This window comes from Oncorhynchus gorbuscha, unplaced genomic scaffold, assembly GCF_021184085.1.
Source record: "Oncorhynchus gorbuscha isolate QuinsamMale2020 ecotype Even-year unplaced genomic scaffold, OgorEven_v1.0 Un_scaffold_141:::fragment_3, whole genome shotgun sequence".
NCBI classification, from domain to species: domain Eukaryota; kingdom Metazoa; phylum Chordata; class Actinopteri; order Salmoniformes; family Salmonidae; genus Oncorhynchus; species Oncorhynchus gorbuscha.
Window position 1 is genome coordinate 1,441,698 of NW_025744684.1, and position 20,163 is coordinate 1,461,860.

General features: G+C 51.4%; 1 protein-coding gene across 3 annotated transcripts in view; it reads right to left on the bottom strand.

Annotated features, from left to right (window-relative positions):
• Positions 1–27: 27 nt before the first annotated feature.
• LOC124017027 (syntaxin-17-like) overlaps positions 28–20,163 on the bottom strand; it is a 21,544-nt gene continuing 1,408 nt past the window's right edge. For 2 of the 3 annotated variants that reach the window (XM_046332365.1, XM_046332366.1), the window contains 5 exons: positions 18,390–18,582; positions 18,071–18,189; positions 17,875–17,925; positions 3,638–3,724; positions 28–1,830 (listed from right to left, as the gene is read on the bottom strand). In XM_046332365.1, the coding sequence (XP_046188321.1) occupies positions 1,582–1,830; positions 3,638–3,724; positions 17,875–17,925; positions 18,071–18,189; positions 18,390–18,582 (699 nt within the window). In that variant the 3' untranslated portion in view covers positions 28–1,581. The remainder of the gene's footprint in view (positions 1,831–3,637; positions 3,725–17,874; positions 17,926–18,070; positions 18,190–18,389; positions 18,583–20,163) is intronic. The other variant, XM_046332367.1, reaches the window with a different exon arrangement.

A 20,163-nucleotide genomic window follows, 5' to 3' on the forward strand; every position in this document is an offset into this window, starting at 1 on the left:
CAGAGAAGACGCTTGACACACACACAATTCCTTCATCAGAAGTAGATTTTATTGGTTTTCTTTGGCAATATAAAAGTAAATCATCACATAGATTAAGAGCATCCATATTTAGTTGGTCACTGTTGTAGTAGATGACATCAGGCGTGACCCGTTTCTCTCGTGGCACTTTTAAGAGGGGAAACTTTGGCCTCACTCATCACAACTTTCTACCTGGTACACCCAGGACAGCTGTGTTTATCCTCCTAACCTTTCTCAATCACAATAACTCACTCGTATTCTCTGCTCCCCAGTCTTTCAAATTGACACATTCCAGTCTGTCATAGGAGCAGGCCTCTCCTCTCCAGCAGGGTTCAGACCAGGACACAGTCTTGACATTTACTGCTGTTTATACCTCCCTCTCCCCCTCCCTCTGTTAATGAGCTGTATACTCTAAGCAGAGCAGCAGACTCAGATAAACATCAATAAGTTCATAAACTAGAGAGATGGGTGACTGCTCGACCCAGGCAGTGTCTGGCTTTGGCACAGTGTGTATTTGATAAAGACTGAGGGTAGTTAAGACGGTCTGTCCAAGAAACACAGTATAATAACATGACTTTAATAAAACTACCATCTCTCTGTCTGTACTAAAAGGCACCAAACAGCAAGACTTATGTTACAAAACTAGGCTGTAGTGTTTTCTAATAATGCACATCTTTTCATAATGTATAATCATATACTTAAAGTAACTGCAGTGAACGTTCTGTAATCTCAAACCCAAATAATGTTGACTCATCCTATACTTGTATTTGTGGGCAAAATATTAATTGTAGAAAACAAACTTGTATCTCAACTTGCTGTCATCCTAAGGAGGATGAGCTGGCCAATCAGCGATCCACTCACATGAATATTTTTAAGATCAGTATACGCCCACACCATTACATTCCAACACAGAAAAGCTGTTTTTTAACATATTTAAAAGATTTTGGAAGGAAAACTATTTCATTTATATTGTAAAAATGTGTAGGTCATATTTAATAGAAATCTGGAAACACTGGACAGTTACTTTAAAGTTTTAAATACAAAGCCAACAGACCCAGCATATCACATATCATACATCACACTCAACACAGCATTCACACCTTCCTTTCACACTCAGGTCCTCAACAAGGCTCTCCTACGATGTTTAAAAGTCTTATTGATTGGGAAGTGGTAGATCCCAGTGGCAGGCTTCTCTTCACAGTAGGCCTCTCTTAACATACCTCTCTCCTCTGTCTATTGGCAGCGAGAAGGAGGAGGAGTTCCTTATTACCACAGTAAAGAGAGCAAATCTATTGGTCAAACAACTGATTGTTAGAGCGGACAGCCAGTTAGTCTGAGGGATATCTAGGTTGAGTTCCTACCCGACTAGATGCACAGGCGTTGCAATGTATCAATCAATGGTTGTGCGCCACTTCAACTGTGCAGTCGGGCATCAGATTGCTATATCATATGATGTGGTTAGCTGATATGTAAGGTCTAGCATGCGTCTGCAATGTAGTCGGGCAGTACCTGGACCAGTGTAAGCTTCTGGAGGTCAGAGGTCCCTTCACGACCAATCAGAGGTCACTTGTCCTTGTCCAGCGGTGGTTCTGGTTCCGTAGGGGGTGCAGTGAGCTGGTTCATCTGGGACTCTACTCTAGCTCTGCGTTTCTTCTGGACCAGGTTCCCCCCTGCAAACCCCAGAGCCCCCCCTCCAAGCGCTGCTGCCACCCCCGCTGCCTTGAACCCCACCAGTAGGCCCAGCGGCCCACCCAACACCCCACCTAACACTGCCCCCGCCACGGGTAACACTGCCAGCCTGTAGCCCACTGCCTGCGGAGAGGACAGAGGGATAGACAAGTCACTACATGCATTGACAGTCTAGGTTTCTTCACTTTTTATGCCAATAAAGATTCTTAAATTCAATTAAAAAGACAAGGAAATAAGAAGAAACTTTGCTTGGGACAAATCAACGCACATATAACACACACACACTCAGGGGGGTTATTCCTTTGATGTTCTAAGACACACAGCGAGAAGTCTTCAGATCTACCTGGCCTTTCATGATCACACACACACAAATGTACACACACAAACAGCAACACATGCGCACACACCATCATCATCATCAAAGCTCTACAGTTTAATTACCCACAGTTATTCAAATTGGAGAAATGAGGTGTGCGTGTGTTTATTAATACTGTTATCTTCAGAGAGGAAGACGCTCCTTTAGACTGTGACTCCTCTGAACATTCCGCCACACACACACTACCCCCTCCCACGGTTGATTAACAGATGAACAGTTAAATGGCTCCAGTTCAAACGCCCTCCCACCCCCTCACCTCATGGCAGCGAAGGTCATTTTAATTAACCAGAGGTAAGTTGAAAGTTCAGAGTACAGGGTGTTGGTAAAGCAGGGGTGTGTGTAATGGCACCTGGCCTGATGACAGATGACACACACTGCTGTATCTGACACCTCTTCTATATACACACACTGCTTCTAAAGGCCTCAGCATGCTTCAGTTGGGCTGACGCCTAGCCCATCGAGTGTGCACACATACTCCCTTAAAAGACCTGAAAAATGGAAAAAAAAGCAGCAATAGTACTATTTGTCCATTTAGAGATGCCGTAGCCAGAATACACTTCCTCAAAATAGTCAGAATTAATCTAAGATAAATCTGTCACTAATTTTGACATGGAGATCTTAGTTGTGTAATTTTACATCTAACTAAGATGTTTTGTGAGGTATTTCTTAATGAAAAAATGTGCATGAAAACTAGTCATTTCTCATTGAATGACAACAAAGACTTTATTGAAGAATCCCTACTGTTGACTAATTACCGACGAAGGACCGTAGACCTCGGCTTTGATCTTTGGGTTGCCTAGCAGAAAAATAAGTCCAAAACGCCTAACCCAGATAAAGCTGGGCCAATTGTGCGCTGCCCTATGGGACTCCCGATCACAGCCGGTTGCCTTAGAACGCTGTGCCACTCAGGATCCCTTCACAGCACAGCCACACCCATACCCTAGAATATTCTGGACCTCAATGTGGGCTCAATCCCATTTCAACTTCATCAATTAAGGGAGTTGAACTGAGTTGAAGTTCCATTTATCAATCAAAACATGGGGTGAGAGATGGTACATTTACGCTTAAATAAACCACATTTTTAAATATTGTGATATTTTGTCTGCAACTAGACTCAAACGGGTGTGTACGCGGAGCATCTGTTCAGCCGTATAGAACTCACACAACGTACCACACTGAGCGTGTAATATGTCTGTAGGTATTGAGCTGTCAGTCTGACTTTATTCTGAGGGGGTGTGTGTGTGTGTGTTTTTATTGAGCCAACAGTGGGAGGCCAAACGCTGCTCCTGAAGAGCTATTAAATAGCCCTTCATACCTCTCCTCGCCTCCTGCACCCACACACACACCTTGCACTCTCCATTGACAACACCCCCTACTCAACCCCTCTCTCCATCACTGTACAACTTAACCCCTCTCTCCATCTATTCTCTCTATTTCTTTAATTGCAGCTTTCCTCCGTATTCTGCTGGATCAATAGGGACAAACGTTGTAGAATGGCTGGGAGGCAAAGTGCCATCGATCTCCCAAACACCACACACACACACACACACGCACCTTCCCGAGGCTCCTGGTCCCCTCCTCCACGTTGGCTGCTGCTGTGTTGACGTTCTCCTCTATGCTGTCAATCTTCTCCTGCTGGGACTGACACATACACAGGGTTTATACACTGGAGACACACCGCTGACTTGGTCCCTCTTGACACATACACAAGGTTAATACACTGGAGACACACACCGCTGACTTGGTCCCTCTTGACACAGCAACACAGATGTGTGTGTCTGTCTGTGGGGGGGTGATGCGGGTGTAAAGTAGAAAAGGTAGGGTCTGGGGGAGATTATATTGGGGCAGGGGGGGGGGGTCTGAGGAGATTATATTGGGGTAGGAAGGGGTCTTGGGGGGGTTATATTGGGGCAGGAGAGGGTCTGGGGGGGTTATTGTGAGGAGCTCATGAAATATTCAGAGTGGCAGCTGTCCCTCTCCCTGTGTGCTGGACACCATCCATCCTTCTCTCCTTCCTTATTGTTGTTGTTATATGTACATACTATATGCATTTTATGGACATGGTACCTTTTTACATTAGCTACTTATTACATATGGATAGACAATATTCAGACAGCAGGTATACATTTTCTGTAGTGGTTTCAGTCATAACTATGATCAACCGTGAGCTTTTTTAAGTCTCTCGTCTCCCTTACTGCACCCTAACTCCTCCCTCTCCATCACTGCCCCCTAACTCCCTCCCTCTCCTTCACTGCCCCCTAACTCCCTCCCTCTCCGTCACTGCCCCCTAACTCCCTCCCTCACAACTCCCTCCCTCTCCGTCACTGCCCCCTAACTCCCTCCCTCTCCCTTACTGCCCCCTAACTCCCTCCTCTCCCTTACTGCCCCCTAACTCCCTCCTCTCCCTTACTGCCCCTAACTCCCTCCATTACTGCCCCCTAACTCCCTCCTCTCCCTTACTGCCTCCTAACTCCCTCCCTCTCCGTCACTGCCCCCTAACTCCCTCCTCTCCCTTACTGCCTCCTAACTCCCTCCCTCTCCGTCACTGCCCCCTAACTCCCTCCCTCACAACTCCCTCCCTCTCCTTCACTGCCCCCTAACTCCCTCCCTCTCCGTCACTGCCCCCTAACTCCCTCCCTCACAACTCCCTCCCTCTCCGTCATTGCCCCCTAACTCCCTCCCTCTCCGTCACAGCCCCCTAACTCCCTCCCTCTCCCTTACTGCCCCCTAACTCCCTCCCTCTCCCTTACTGCCCCCTAACTCCCTCCTCCCCCTTACTGCCCCCTAACTCCCTCCTCTCCCTTACTGCCCCCTAACTCCCTCCCTCTCCCTTACTGCCCCCTAACTCCCTCTCCCTTACTGCCCCCTAACTCCCTCCTCTCCCTTACTGCCTCCTAACGCCCTCCCTCTCCGTCACTGCCTCCTAACTCCCTCCTCTCCCTTACTGCCTCCTAACTCCCTCCTCTCCCTAACTCCCTCCTCTCCCTTACTGCCCCCTAACTCCCTCCCTCACTGCCCCCTAACTCCCTCCCCCTCCATCACTGCCTCCTAACTCCCTCCCTCTCCGTCACTGCCCCCTAACTCCCTCCCTCTCCGTCACTGCCCCCTAACTCCCTCCCTCACAACTCCCTCCCTCTCCGTCACTGCCTCCTAACTCCCTCCCTCACTGCCCCCTAACTCCCTCCTCTCCGTTACAGTCCCCTCCCTCCCTCTTCTCCGTTACAGTCCCCTGCCTCCTCTCCGTTAGTCCCCTCCCTCCCTCCTCTCCGTTACAGTCCCCTCCCTCCTCTCCGTTACAGTCCCCTCCCTCCCTCCTCTCCGTTACAGTCCCCTTCCTCCTCTCCGTTGCAGTCCCCTCCCTCCCTCCTCTCCGTTACAGTCCGCTCCCTCCCTCCTCTCCGTTACAGTCCGCTCCCTCCTCTCCGTTACAGTCCGCTCCCTCCCTCCTCTCCGTTACAGTCCCCTCCCTCCCTCCCTCCTCTCCGTTACAGTCCCCTCCCTCCTCTCCGTTACAGTCCGCTCCCTACCTCCTCTCCGTTACAGTCCCCTCCCTCCTCTCCTCTCCGTTACAGTCCCCTCCCTCCTCTCCCGTTACAGCCCCCCTCCTCCTCTCCCCTTACAGTCCCCTCCCTCCTCTCCGTTACAGTCCCCTCCCTCCCTCCTCTCCGTTACAGTCCCCTCCCTCCCTCCTCTCCGTTACGGTCCTCTCTCTCCTCTCCGTTACAGCCCCCTCCCTCCTCTTCGTTACAGCCCCCTCCCTCCTCTCCGTTACAGTCCCCTCCCTCCCTCCTCTCCGTTACAGTCCCCTCCCTCCCTCCTCTCCGTTACAGTCCTCTCTCTCCTCTCCGTTACAGCCCCCTCCCTCCTCTTCATTACAGCCCCCTCCCTCCTCTCCGTTACAGTCCCCTCCCTCCCTCCTCTCCGTCCCCTACAGTCCGCTCCCTCCTCCTCTGTTACAGTCCCCTCCCTCCCTCCTCTCCCGTTACAGCCCCTTCCCTCCTCTCCGTTACAGTCCCCTCCCTCCCTCCTCTCCGTTACAGTCCCCTCCCTCCCTCCTCTCCGTTACAGTCCCCTCCCTCCCTCCTCTCCGTTACAGTCCCCTCCCTCCTCTCCGTTAGTCCCCTCCCTCCCTCCTCTCCGTTACAGTCCCCTCCCTCCTCTCCGTTACAGTCCCCTCCCTCCTCTCCGTTACAGTCCCCTCCCTCCTCCCGTTCCAGCCCCCTCCCTCCTCTCCGTTACAGTCCCCTCCCTCCTCTCCGTTACAGTCCCCTCCCTCCCTCCCCCTCTCCGTTACAGTCCCCTCCCTCCCACCTCTCCGTTACAGTCCCCTCCCTCCTCTCCGTTAGTCCCCTCCCTCCCTCCTCTCCGTTACAGTCCCCCCTCCCTCCTCTCGTTACAGTCCCCTCCAGTCCCCTCCTCCTCTCCGTTACAGTCCCCTCCCTCCTCTCCGTTAGTCCACTCCCCTCTCCGTTACAGTCCCTCCCTCTCCGTTACAGTCCCGTCCCCTCCCCTCCGTTACAGTCCCCTCCCTCCCTCCTCTCCGTTAGTCCCCTCCCTCCCTCCTCTCCGTTACAGTCCCCTCCCTCCCTCCTCTCCGTTACAGTCCGCTCCCTCCTCTCCGTTACAGTCCCCTCCCTCCCTCCTCTCCGTTACAGTCCCCTCCCTCCCTCCTCTCCGTTCCCTCTCCCCAGTCCCTCCCTCCTCTCCGTTACAGTCCCCTCCCTCCTCTCCGTTACAGTCCCCTCCCTCCTCTCCCCTCCCTCCTCTCCGTTAGTCCCCTCCCTCCCTCCTCTCTGTTACAGTCCCCTCCCCTCCCCTCCGTTACAGTCCCCCCTCCCTCCCTCCTCTCCGTTACAGTCCCCTCCCTCCCTCCTCTCCGTTACAGCCCCCCCTCCCTCCTCTCCCGTTACAGTCCCCCTCCCTCCTCTCCGTTACAGTCCCCTCCCTCCCTCCCTCCTCTCCGTTACAGTCCCCTCCCTCCCCTCCCCTCCTCTCCGTTACAGTCCCCTCCCTCCCTCCTCTCCGTTACAGTCCCCTCCCTCCCTCCTCTCCGTTACAGCCCCCTCCCTCCTCTCCGTTACAGTCCCCTCCCTCCTCTCCGTTACAGTCCCATCCCTCCTCTCCGTTACAGTCCCCTCCCTCCTCTCCGTTACAGTCCCCTCCCTCCTCTCCGTTACATTCCGCTCCCTCTCTCCTCTCCGTTACAGTCCCCTCCCTCCCCTCCGTTACAGTCCCCTCCCTCCTCCTCCGTTACAGTCCCCTCCCTCCTCTCCGTTACAGTCCCCTCCCTCCTCTCCGTTACAGTCCCCCCTCCCTCCCTCCTCTCCGTTACAGTCCCCTCCCTCCCTTCCTCTCCGTTACAGTCCCCTCCCTCCCTCCTCTCCGTTACAGTCCCCCCTCCCTCCTCTCCGTTACAGTCCCCTCCCTCCTCTCCTCTCCGTTACAGTCCCCTCCCTCCTCTCTGTTACAGTCCCCTCCCTCCTCCCTCCTCTCCGTTACAGTCCCCTCCCTCCCTCCTCTCAGTTACAGTCCCCTCCCTCCTCTCCGTTACAGTCCCCTCCCTCCTCTCCGTTACAGTCCCCTCCCTCCTCTCCGTTACAGTCCCCTCCCTCCTCTCCGTTACAGTCCCCTCCCTCCTCTCCGTTACAGTCCCCTCCCTCCCTCCTCTCCGTTACAGTCCCCTCCCTCCTCTCCGTTACAGTCCCCTCCCTCCTCTCCGTTACAGTCCCCTCCCTCCTCTCCGTTACAGTCCCCTCCCTCCTCTCCGTTACAGTCCCCTCCCTCCTCTCCGTTACAGTCCCCTCCCTCCCTCCTCTCCTCTTACAGTCCGCTCCTCCCTCCTCTCCGTTACAGTCCCCTCCCTCCCTCTTCTCCCTCCTCTCTCCGTTACAGTCCCCTCCCTCCTCTCCGTTACAGTCCCCTCCCTCCCTCCTCTCCGTTACAGTCCCCCCTCCTCCCTCCTCTCCCTCGTTGCAGTCCCCTCCCTCCCTCCCTCCTCCCTCCCTCCTCTCCGTCCCCCTCCCTTACAGTCCCTCCCTCCCTCCTCTCCGTTACAGTCCCCTCCCCCTCCTCTCCGTTACAGTCCCCTCCCTCCCCTCCATTACAGTCCCCTCCCTCCTCTCCGTTACAGTCCCCTCCCTCCCTCCCTCCTCTCCGTTACAGTCCCCTCCCTCCTCTCCGTTCCCTCCTCTCCGTTAGTCCCCCCTCCCTCCTCTCCGTTACAGTCCCCTCCCTCCTCTCCGTTACAGTCCCCTCCCTCCCTCCTCTCCGTTACAGTCCCCTCCCCTCCTCTCCGTTCCGTTACAGTCCCCTCCCTCCTCTCCGTTACAGTCCCCTCCCTCCCCCTCCTCCTCCCGTTACAGTCCCCTCCCTCCTCTCCGTTACAGTCCCCTCCCTCCTCTCCGTTACAGTCCCCTCCCTCCCTCCCCCTCTCCGTTACAGTCCCCTCCCTCCCTCCTCTCCGTTACAGTCCCCTCCCTCCCTCCTCTCCGTTACAGTCCTCTCTCTCCTCTCCGTTACAGCCCCCTCCCTCCTCTCCGTTACAGTCCCCTCCCTCCCTCCTCTCCGTTACAGTCCGCTCCCTCCTCTCTGTTACAGTCCCCTCCCTCCCTCCTCTCCGTTACAGCCCCTTCCCTCCTCTCCGTTACAGTCCCCTCCCTCCCTCCTTCCTCTCCGTTACAGTCCCCTCCCTCCCTCCTTACAGTCCCCTCCCTCCTCTCCGTTACAGTCCCCTCCCTCCTCTCCCTCCCTCCTCTCCGTTACAGTCCCCCGTCCCCTCCCTCCTCCTCCGTTACAGTCCCCTCCCTCCTCTCCGTTACAGTCCCCTCCCCTCCTCTCCGTTAGTCCCCTCCCTCCCTCCTCTCCGTTACAGTCCCCTCCCTCCTCCTCTCCGTTACAGTCCCCTCCCTCCTCTCTGTTACAGTCCCCTCCCTCCTCTCCGTTACAGTCCCCTCCCTCCTCTCCGTTACAGTCCCCTCCCTCCTCTCTCCGTTACAGTCCCCTCCTCCTCTCCGTTACAGTCCCCCTCCCTCTCCGTTACAGTCCCCTCCCTCCTCTCCGTTACAGTCCCCTCCCTCCTCTCCGTTAGTCCCCTCCCTCCCTCCTCTCCGTTACAGTCCCCTCCCTCCTCCTCCGTTCCCTCCCTCCTCTCCCGTTACAGTCCCCTCCCTCCCCTCCTCTTACAGTCCCCTCCCTCCTCTCCGTTAGTCCCCTCCCTCCCTCCCTCCTCTCCGTTACAGTCCCGTCCCCTCCCCTCCGTTACAGTCCCCTCCCTCCCTCCTCTCCGTTAATCCCCTCCCTCCCTCCTCTCCTCCGTTACAGTCCCCCTCCCTCCCTCCTCTCTCCGTTACAGCCCCTCCCTCCTCTCCGTTACAGTCCTCTCTCTCCTCTCCGTTACAGCCCCCTCCCTCCTCTCCTCGTTACAGTCCCCTCCCTCCCTCCTCTCCGTTACAGTCCCCTCCCTCCCTCCTCTCCGTTACAGTCCTCTCTCTCCTCTCCGTTACAGCCCTCTCCCTCCTCTCCGTTACAGCCCCCTCCCTCCTCTCCGTTACAGCCCCCCCTCCCTCCTCTCCGTTACAGCCCCCTCCCTCCTCTCCATTACAGTCCCCTCCCTCCCTCCTCTCCGTTACAGTCCCCTCCCCTCTCCCTCCTCTCCGTTACAGTCCGCTCCCTCCTCTCCGTTACAGTCCCCTCCTCCCTCCTCTCCGTTACAGTCCCCTCCCTCCTCTCCGTTAGTCCCCTCCCTCCCTCCTCTCCGTTACAGTCCCCTCCCTCCTCTCCGTTACAATCCCCTCCCTCCTCTCCGTTACAGTCCCCTCCCTCCCTCCGTTACAGTCCGCTCCCTCCCTCCTCTCCGTTACAGTCCGCTCCCTCCTCTCCGTTACAGTCCCCTCCCTCCCCTCCGTTACAGTCCCCTCCCTCCCTCCGTTCCTCAGTCCCCTCCCTCCCCTCCGTTACAGTCCCCTCCCTCCTCTCCGTTACAGTCCGCTCCCTCCTCTCCGTTACAGTCCCCTCCCTCCTCTCCGTTACAGTCCCCTCCCTCCCTCCTCTCCGTTACAGCCCCCTCCCTCCTCTCCGTTACAGTCCCCTCCCTCCCTCCTCTCCGTTACAGTCCGCTCCCTCCCTCCGTTACAGTCCGCTCCTTCCTCACCGTTACAGTCCCCTCCCTCCCTCCTCTCCGTTACAGTCCCCTCCCTCCCTCCTCTCCGTTACAGCCCCCTCCCTCCTCTCCGTTACAGTCCCCTCCCTCCTCTCCGTTACAGTCCCCTCCCTCCATGATTCTCCTCTCCCTTAAGGTGTCTGAATGCTTCCCAGCCGTGCATATATTATGACGGCATATTGTAACGCTTTTGTTAGTTTTGGTCTTCGGTGTGGGCTTTTTCCGGCCGTGCTAACAAAACATTTTCTCCAGGCATGCCGGAGTCGGTAGCTGAAGTCTACGCCCCTTCACCTGTGATTGGTCAACAGTAGGGATTCTTCAATTAAATGTTTGATGTCATTCAGGGAGACCGCACCAAACAGCTTGGATGTAAAATTGTTCGACTAAGATCTGCTTGGTACTTCAAACAAAGGTCTTTTAAGGGATTATGCGAGCACACTCATTCTGAACCGAAGCATGCTGACACCTTTACTCCTCTCCTCAGTCCTCACATCTCTCCCCCACTCTCATGTTCACTTCGGTTCCCATTTCTTCACCCTCCTTCCCTTTAAATCCCAGATGTATGTATGGTTGTTGGTGGATGTTGAGCTTCTAGGCTCCAGCCATTGTAACAGGGGGAGATGAGTGCTTCAGTCAGACACTAGCAGGCTGCGTCTGAACATCTCAACTTGCCTGTCTCTGTCCCCCTCCCTCCCTCCCTCTCTCTCTCTCAAATCCCCAGGCAGGTACAAACACCGACACACAGCAGTGTTTACCCTGTGGTTGAGAAGCTGAGTATTGGTCCCTGAACGACACCAGTCACCCCAAAGAGACCACAGCACTAAAACATCTTTATGCTCTCTCCTTCAAAACAATCTCCTCTCGGTCTCGTCTCTCGCCCTCCCTCCCTAAATCTCTCTCTCTACACCTCTTTCTGCCCTCCTCTCTCACCATGTTTAAGTCCTCCCTTCCTCCCACTCACCCTCCTATTGCTCTTTCGTTCCCAGGGGATAGAGTGATAATCGGAGTCGTCTGTTTTCCTCCTGGCCTACCATACGCCCTGTTGCCTGTGTTCTCTCCCACGGCACTCTCCTCTCTACTCCCCATGGACACACAGCCCCCTTCTCTCCTATCCTCTCTCGTCTCCCACCTCTCCCCTATGGCCCATTTTCTACCATCCCCCCTCCCCCAGCAGTACACCTGCCTGCAGCCCCACTCCAGTAACCTGTAGTGTGCTATGACCTGCTCTCTAAGGAGCCCCAGCATGAATCCAACCAGACAGACAGACGCTAGGCTAGCTGTCGCTCACTACACTGTCTGTCAGTGCCCTCACTGCCCTGTGTGCAAACAGCATGGTTAGCGTAGCCGCAGCGGGCTAGCTGTGTTACGTAGCCCTGTCCCCGTCATTCATCCTGTCTCATTAGACACCAGAAAGGCATTGTCTTCTGACCTTGTCAGCTATCAATCACACACACAGAACATACAGTGCATTCGGGAAGTATTCAGACTCCTCTTTTTCAACATTTTGTTATGTTACAGCCTTATTCTTTAACGGATTAACTTTAAAAAATTGTCCTCATCTATCTAATAATAATAATAATAATAATACAATAACCCACAATGACGAAATGAAAAAACGTTTTTTATGTTGTTGTTTTTTTTGGTGCTAATTTCAGAAGTATTCAGACCCTTTGCTATGAGCCTCGAAATGGAGTTCAGGTATATCCTGTTTCCATTGACCATCCTGTTTCCATTGACCACCTGTGGCAAATTCAATTGATTGGACATGATTTGAAAAGGCACACACCTGTCTATTTAAGGTCCCAGAGTTGACAGTGTATGTCAGATCAAAAACCAAGCCATGAGGTTGAAGAAATTGTCCGTACAGCCCCGAGACAGGATTGTGTCGAGGCACAGATCTGGGGATGGGTACTGAAACATGTCTGCGGCATTGAAGATCCCAGTGGCTTCCATCATTTAAAAAAATATATTTCATTTTTGTTTCACCTTTATTTAACCAGGTAGGCTAGTTGAGAACAAGTTCTCATTTGCAACTGCGACCTGGCCAAGATAAAGCATAGCAGTGTGAACAGACAACACAGAGTTACACATGGAGTAAACAATTAACAAGTCAATAAAACAGTAGAAAAAAAGGGGAGTCTATATACAATGTGTGCAAAAGGCATGAGGAGGTAGGCGAATAATTACAATTTAGCAGATTAACACTGGAGTGATAAATGATCAGATGGTCGTGTACAGGTAGAGATATTGGTGTGCAGAAGAGCAGAAAAGTAAATAAATAAAAACAGGATGGGGATGAGGTAGGTGGGTGGGCTATTTACCGATACACAATGGGTGGGCTATTTACCGATAGACTATGTACAGCTGCAGCGATCGGTTAGCTGCTCAGATAGCAGATGTTTGAAGTTGGTGAGGGAGATAAAAGTCTCCAACTTCAGCGATTTTTGCAATTCGTTCCAGTAACAGGCAGCAAAGAACTGGAATGAAAGGTGGCCAAATGAGGTGTTGGCTTTAGGGATGATCAGTGAGATACACCTGCTGGAGCGTGTGCTACGGATGCGTGTTGCCATCGTGACCAGTGAACTGAGATAAGGCGGAGCTTTACCTAGCATGGACTTGTAGATGACCTGGAGCCAGTGGGTCTGGCGACGAATATGTAGCGAGGGCCAGCCGACTAGAGCATACAGGTCACAGTGGTGGGTGGTATAAGGTGCTTTAGTGACAAAACGGATGGCACTGTGATAAACTGCATCCAGTTTTCAGAGTAGAGTGTTGGAAGCAATTTTGTAGATGACATCGCCGAAGTCGAGGATCGGTAGGATAGTCAGTTTTACTAGGGTAAGTTTGGCGGCGTGAGTGAAGGAGGCTTTGTTGCGGAATAGAAAGCCGAATCTAGATTTGATTTTCGATTGGAGATGTTTGATATGAGTCTGGAAGGAGAGTTTACAGTCTAGCCAGACACCTAGGTACTTATAGATGTCCACATATTCAAGGTCGGAACCATCCAGGGTGGTGATGCTGGTCAGGCGTGCGGGTGCAGGCAGCGAACGGTTGAAAAGCATGCATTTGGTTTTACTAGCGTTTAAGAGCAGTTGGAGGCCACGGAAGGAGTGTTGTATGGCATTGAAGCTCGTTTGGAGGTTAGATAGCACAGTGTCCAAGGACGGGCCGGAAGTATATAGAATGGTGTCGTCTGCGTAGAGGTGGATCAGGGAATCGCCCGCAGCAAGAGCAACATCATTGATATATACAGAGAAAAGAGTCGGCCCGAGGATTGAACCCTGTGGCACCCCCATAGAGACTGCCAGAGGAACGGACAGCATCCCTTCCGATTTGACACACTGAACTCTGTCTGCAAAGTAGTTGGTGAACCAGGCAAGGCAGTCATCCGAAAAACTGAGGCTACTGAGTCTGCCGATAAGAATATGGTGATTGACAGAGTCGAAAGCCTTGGCAAGGTCGATGAAGACGGCTGACAGTACTGTCTTTTATCGATGGCGGTTATGATATCGTTTAGTACCTTGAGCGTGGCTGAGGTGCACCCGTGACCGCCTCGGAAACCAGATTGCACAGCGGAGAAGGTACGGTGGGATTCGAGATGGTCAGTGACCTGTTTGTTGACTTGGCTTTCGAAGACCTTAGATAGGCAAGGCAGGATGGATATAGGTCTGTAACAGTTTTGGTCCAGGGTGTCTCCCCCCTTTGAAGAGGGGGATGACTGCGGCAGCTTTCCAATCCTTGGGGATCTCAGACGATATGAAAGAGAGGTTGAACAGGCTGGTAATAGGGGTTGCGACAATGGCGGCGGATAGTTTCAGAAATAGAGGGTCCAGATTGTCAAGCCCAGCTGATTTGTACGGTTCCAGGTTTTGCAGCTCTTTCAGAACATCTGCTATCTGGATTTGGGTAAAGGAGAACCTGGAGAGGCTTGGGCGAGTAGCTGCGGGGGGGGGGGCGGAGCTGTTGGCCGAGGTAGGAGTAGCCAGGCGGAAGGCATGGCCAGCCGTTGAGAAATGCTTGTTGAAGTTTTCGATAATCATGGATTTATGGGTGGTGACCGTGTTACCTAGCCTCAGTGCAGTGTGCAGCTGGGAGGAGGTGCTCTTGTTCTCCATGGACTTCACAGTGTCCCAGAACTTTTTGGATTTGGAGCTACAGGATGCAAATTTCTGCCTGAAGAACCTGGCCTTAGCTTTCCTGATTGACTGCGTGTATTGGTTCCTGACTTCCCTGAACAGTTGCATATCGCGGGGACTATTCTACGCTATTGCAGTCCGCCACAGGATGTTTTTGTGCTGGTCGAGGGCAGTCAGGTCTGGAGTGAACCAAGGGCTATATCTGTTCTTAGTTCTGCATTTTTTTGAACAGAGCATGCTTATCTAAAATGGTGAGGAAGTTACTTTTAAAGAATGACCAGACATCCTCAACTGACAGGATGAGGTCAATGTCCTTCCAGGATACCCGGGCCAGGTCGATAGAAAGGCCTGCTCACAGAAGTGTTTTAGGGAGCGTTTGACAGTGATGAGGGGTGGTCGTTTGACAGCGGCTCCGTAGCGGATACAGGCAATGATCGCTGAGATCCTGGTTGAAGACAGCGGAGGTGTATTTGGAGGGCCAGTTGGTCAGGATGACGTCTATGAGGGTGCCCTTGTTTACAGATTTAGGGTTGTACCTGGTGGGTTCCTTGATGATTTGTGTGAGATTGAGGGCATCTAGCTTAGATTGTAGGACTGTTGGGGTGTTAAGCATATCCCAGTTTAGGTCACCTAACAGAACAAACTCTGAAGCTAGATGGGGGGCGATCAATTCACAAATGGTGTCCAGGGCAGAGCTGGGAGCAGGCGGCAACAGTGAGAGACTTATTTCTGGAGAGGGTAATTTTCAAAATTAGTAGTTCGAACTGTTTGGGTATGGACCTGGAAAGTATGACATTACTTTGCAGGCTATCTCTGCAGTAGACTGCAACTCCTCCCCCTTTGGCAGTTCTATCTTGACGGAAAATGTTATAGTTGGGTATGGAAATCTCAGAATTTTTGGTGGCCTTCCTGCGCCAGGATTCAGACACGGCAAGGACATCAGGGTTAGCAGAGTGTGCTAAAGCAGTGAGTAAAATAAACTTAGGGAGGAGGCTTCTGATGTTGACATGCATGAAACCAAGGCTTTTTCGATCACAGAAGTCAACAAATGAGGGTGCCTGGGGACATGCAGGGCCTGGGTTTACCTCCACATCACCCGCTGAACAGAGGAGGAGTAGAATGAGGGTGCGGCTAAAGGATATCGAAACTGGTCGCCTAGAGCGTTGGGGACAGAGAATAAAAGGAGCAGATTTCTGGGCATGGTAGAATAAATTCAGGGCATAATGCGCAGACAGGGGTATGGTGGGGTGCGGGTACAGTGGAGGTAAGCCCAGGCACTGGGTGATGATGAGAGATGTTGTATCACTGGACATGCTGGTTGTAATGGGTGAGGTCACCGCATGTGTGGGAGGTGGGACAAAGGAGGTATCAGGGGTATGAAGAGTGGAACTAGGGGCTCCATTGTAAACTAAAACAATGATAACTAACCTGAAGAACAGTATACAAGGCATATTGACATTTGAGAGAGACATACAGCGAGGCATACAGTAATCACAGGTGTTGAATTGGGAGAGCTAGCTAAAACAGTAGCTAAAACAGTAGGTGAGACAACAGCTAATCAGCTAGCACAACAACAGCAGGTAAAATGGCGTTGACTAGGCAGGGAGGGTCGGATTAACTACACAGAGCCTGATTGCGGCTGGGGCCGACAGATAAAACATAAACAAGCAGAATGGAGTACCGTGATTTTTTTTAAATATTTAAATTTATTTTTATTTTTTTACCTTTATTTAACTAGGCAAGTCAGTTAAGAACAAATTCTTATTTTCAATGACGGCCTAGGAACAGTGGGTTAACTGCCTGTTCAGGGGCAGAACAACAGATTTGTACCTTGTCAGCTCAGGGATTTGAACATGCAACCTTTCGGTTACTAGTCCAACGCTCTAACTACTAGGCTACCCTGCTGCCCGGGTAGTCCAGCATGCATCAGCTATGTAGCCAAGTGATCAATGTCCAGGGGGCAGCGGTGGATGGGGCAGGGAAGCTAGACTGGTGAGTATTATCCAGGTTTAAAAAACTGGCTGGCTGTGCAGAAGGTAAAAGGTAAAAGTCACTAGCAGTGGCTAACAATGACTAAATAGTTTGTAGCTAGTTAGCTGGTTAGCTTCTGGAGGTTCTTGAGTGTGTTCTAAAAATTAAAAATAATAGCAATTCCGTATCACATTGGGTGAGGCAGGTTACCGGAAGGTATAAACAAATTACAAATCGAAAAGAGATTGAAAGTTAATATGGGTCCAGTGAGTGGTTGGGACGCGGCGATTCAGACGGTTAGCAGGCCTGTGCTAACAAGCTAACAGTTGGTAGGCCGGGGCTAAACAAGGTAGCAGTTAGCGGACCGGGGCTAAACAAGCTAGCAGTTAGCAGGCCGAATTAGCAAGCAAGGAGATAGCAAGGGCTAGAAAGTTAGCCTTTGGGGGACGTCGCGATGGGGTGAGTCTGTTTATGCCTCTTCATGCGGTGACATCGATAGACCGGCCGTGGGTCCGGATATTGTAGCCCAGGAGTATGCTTCGGTGGTAGCACAGGAGCTCTGGCCGGGCTAGCTTCAAGCTAAGTGGGTGGAAACGTTAGCCAGGAGTAATCATCCGGGGTTGCGGTTAGCTAGTTAGCTAGTTGTGAAGATCCAGCTGAAAATGTTCCGTTTGCGGTGGGAATCCGGTGGGAATCCGGGGATAAAAAAATAATAGGTCCGTTATGCTCTGGTTAGAGTCACGTTGTTCGAACTGGCGAGAGCTTTCCGAGTTAAAGGTTAGCTGATGACCGGTTAGCTGAAGACCGCTAGCAATGGTTTGCTGACTGATAGCTGGTAGTTAGCTGGCTAGCTTCAGTTGAGGGGTTCAGGATCCGAAGTAAATATAAAAACATTAGAAAAAAAAGCTGATCCGCGCTACATTGGGTGAGGCGGGTTGCAGGAGACTATTTAGAAGTTGAGCTAAATGTTTTAAAAGATATGCGAAGAAAAATATGTTAAAAAACGATATATACAAGGGACACGACACGACAAGACGTCTGACTGCTACGCCATCTTTGATTCAGCACAGCACATTCTTAAATGGAAGAAGTTCGGCACCACCAAGACTCTTCCTAGAGCTGGCCGATCGGCCAGCCAGCCAAACTGAGCAATCAGGGGGAGAAGGGCCTTGGTCAGGAAGGTGACCAAGAACCTGATGGTCACTCTGACAGAGCTCTAGAGTTCCTCTGTGGAGATGGGAGAACCTTCCAGAAGGATAACAATCTCTGCAGCACTCCACAATCAGGCCTTTATGGTAGAGTGGCCAAATGGAAGCCAATCCGCAGGAAAAGGCACATGACAGCCCACCTGGAGTTTGCCACAAGCATTTCGCTACACTCGCAATAACATCTGCTAACCATGTGTATGTGACCAATAAAATTGGACTTGATTTGAAAAGTTACCTAAAGGACTCTCAGACCATGAGAAACAAGATTCTCTGGTCTGCTGAACCAAGATTGAACTGCACTGTACATAGAATACTCACATGGACCAGCAGAGAGAACTCTGTCACCAAACCGCTAAGCTCCTTCAGGTCCTGACAAAACAAACTCATATTAACACAGCAACAATAATACAAACAAAAACCTACTATATGACATATTAAAGACATGAATAAATATTATAATCTCTTAATCTATTATTAAGACAATTTGTGAATACAGGGGCCCAAATATTCCCACCTCCTCCAGGGTGTCCCAGGACTCAGCAGCACACTCGTTGAGGGGGATCACTGGGAGGAGGAGCTGCATTTGATTGACAGGAGGGGGCTCCCTGCCCACATCATCACCATGGGAACCACCTAATGGACAAGGTCAGTGAGAACCAGAGTGACCAACTTTAGATCTGGACATGTTCCTGCTTCTGAAATTCTCATATTCATAATGAGCATCTAGATTATTTATTAGTTGGTTTATTGGTCAATAAAGGAAGAGGTAACATGGCTGCCATAGAATGGAATGAACTGATGTAGTTGAATAGAGGGGAAGGGGGCGGTGCTACCTGAGGATGAGTGGTCTGGGAGGCGTGGTGCCTGTGGCAGAGCGGCGGGGTTAGAATGCAGGAGTAGGAAGTCTTGCACGGCAGCAGATGCTCGGTCTCTGATTGGCTGAACCAGCCTCTCCAGGGCGGGGCCGTCCTCCGGGCAGATACGTCCACACAGTTTCTCCATCTCTCTAACATTAGCCCTCAACTGCTACAGAGAGTGAGAGAGAGAGAGTGAGAGAGGTTCAACTTCCCAACAGAAAAAAGATGCACGAGAGAGAGAGAGAAGTACACCCTCATACAGACAGACAGGTTTCAGTGTCTCTGCTGGGAGGAGGAGTGAGAAGGGGGAAGTAGGAGGGTGTCAGATCGCCTCCCCTGGTTGTACCCATCAGCCCCAGGGCAGACCAGGGCAGGGGTCAGGAGGTCATGACCAATAGATGCTCCCATGCTAATTAGACATGATGAATAAACATATACACACAGCTGCAGACTGAATTAGCATTGAGCTTCTATGGCCACAGGGAGACACAACTGTCAGAACGCTAAAGACCTGTTAGCATATGCTTCACAGACAACACACATACAGAGACACACACACACACAAAGAACACAACACAAAGATCAACAATAAGAACATTAACAGGTGAATGAACTCTCTGCGCTGCTGGAGAAGGTTGGTTAAAACCTCTTAAATGTAATCTACGTAATCCCCTAAAGTAATTATTTACCATGAGAGGGCCATAAACAATAACTAGTAATGCTGCAATCTCTACGGTTCAAATTTCCCCTTTCTGGAAAAACAGTTAGACTGGTGAGGTATAGTCACTTTTCAAGACACAAGATCAAGTACAAAAGCACAAACATGATACAAATATGTTACAGTGGGGCAAAAAAGTATTTAGTCAGCCACCAATTGTGTAAGTTCTCCCACTTAAAAAGATGAGAGGCCTGTAATTTTCATCATAGGTACACTTCAACTATGACAGACAAAATGAGAAAAAAAATCCACAAAATCACATTGGAGGATTTTGAATTAATTTATTTGTAAATTATGGTGGAAAATAAGTATTCGTCTTGGTCGGCCGGTCCAAGTAGATTATTATTTGTTCTGATGGTGACTAAACATAAATATGTTCAAGAAGGAAAAATAGCAAAGGCACGCCCAAACTAAAAGACCCCAAATCAAACCAGTAGGCTCTCCGAGCTGGTACTCCCTAATTGCTGGTACACCCTAATTGACAACACCCTGGGGGAATGGAGTGTGGAAGTGATCTGTAGTGTGCTGTCTAAACTACCTAACCTATTCCCTCAAAGGGATGAGCAGCAGAGAGGGGGTCTATAATAATATTCACAGTTAGGAGAAAGGGATGAATAGATGAGTGATGGATGAAAATAGAGGCATGCAGACAGAAATACAGAAAGCAGAGAAGCCCACTTCCTGCTAGAGACTTCACTTCCTGCCTAGAGAGTGGGGGGGGTGATGCTGTCTTTCTCTGCTTCCCTCTGCCTTTCTTGCTCTCTTTCTACTTCTCTTAGGCTCTATCTGTGCTGCATGTCCTTGTGTATCATCACCCATCTTCAGCTTCCTTACACACACCCAGCCCAGCGGACAGAAACACACACACGCCACACAGGAAAGCACTCTGCCCCTCTCAAGGGGTTTGAGGGGAATGGTGTGTTTTGAGTGTGTGTATGTATGTGTGTGTGTGTGTGTGAGGGAAGGAGGTGGGGGTGAATTCTTCAGTTCCAGAGACATGGTGGTGTCATTGTGAAAACACACTGTGCAGCA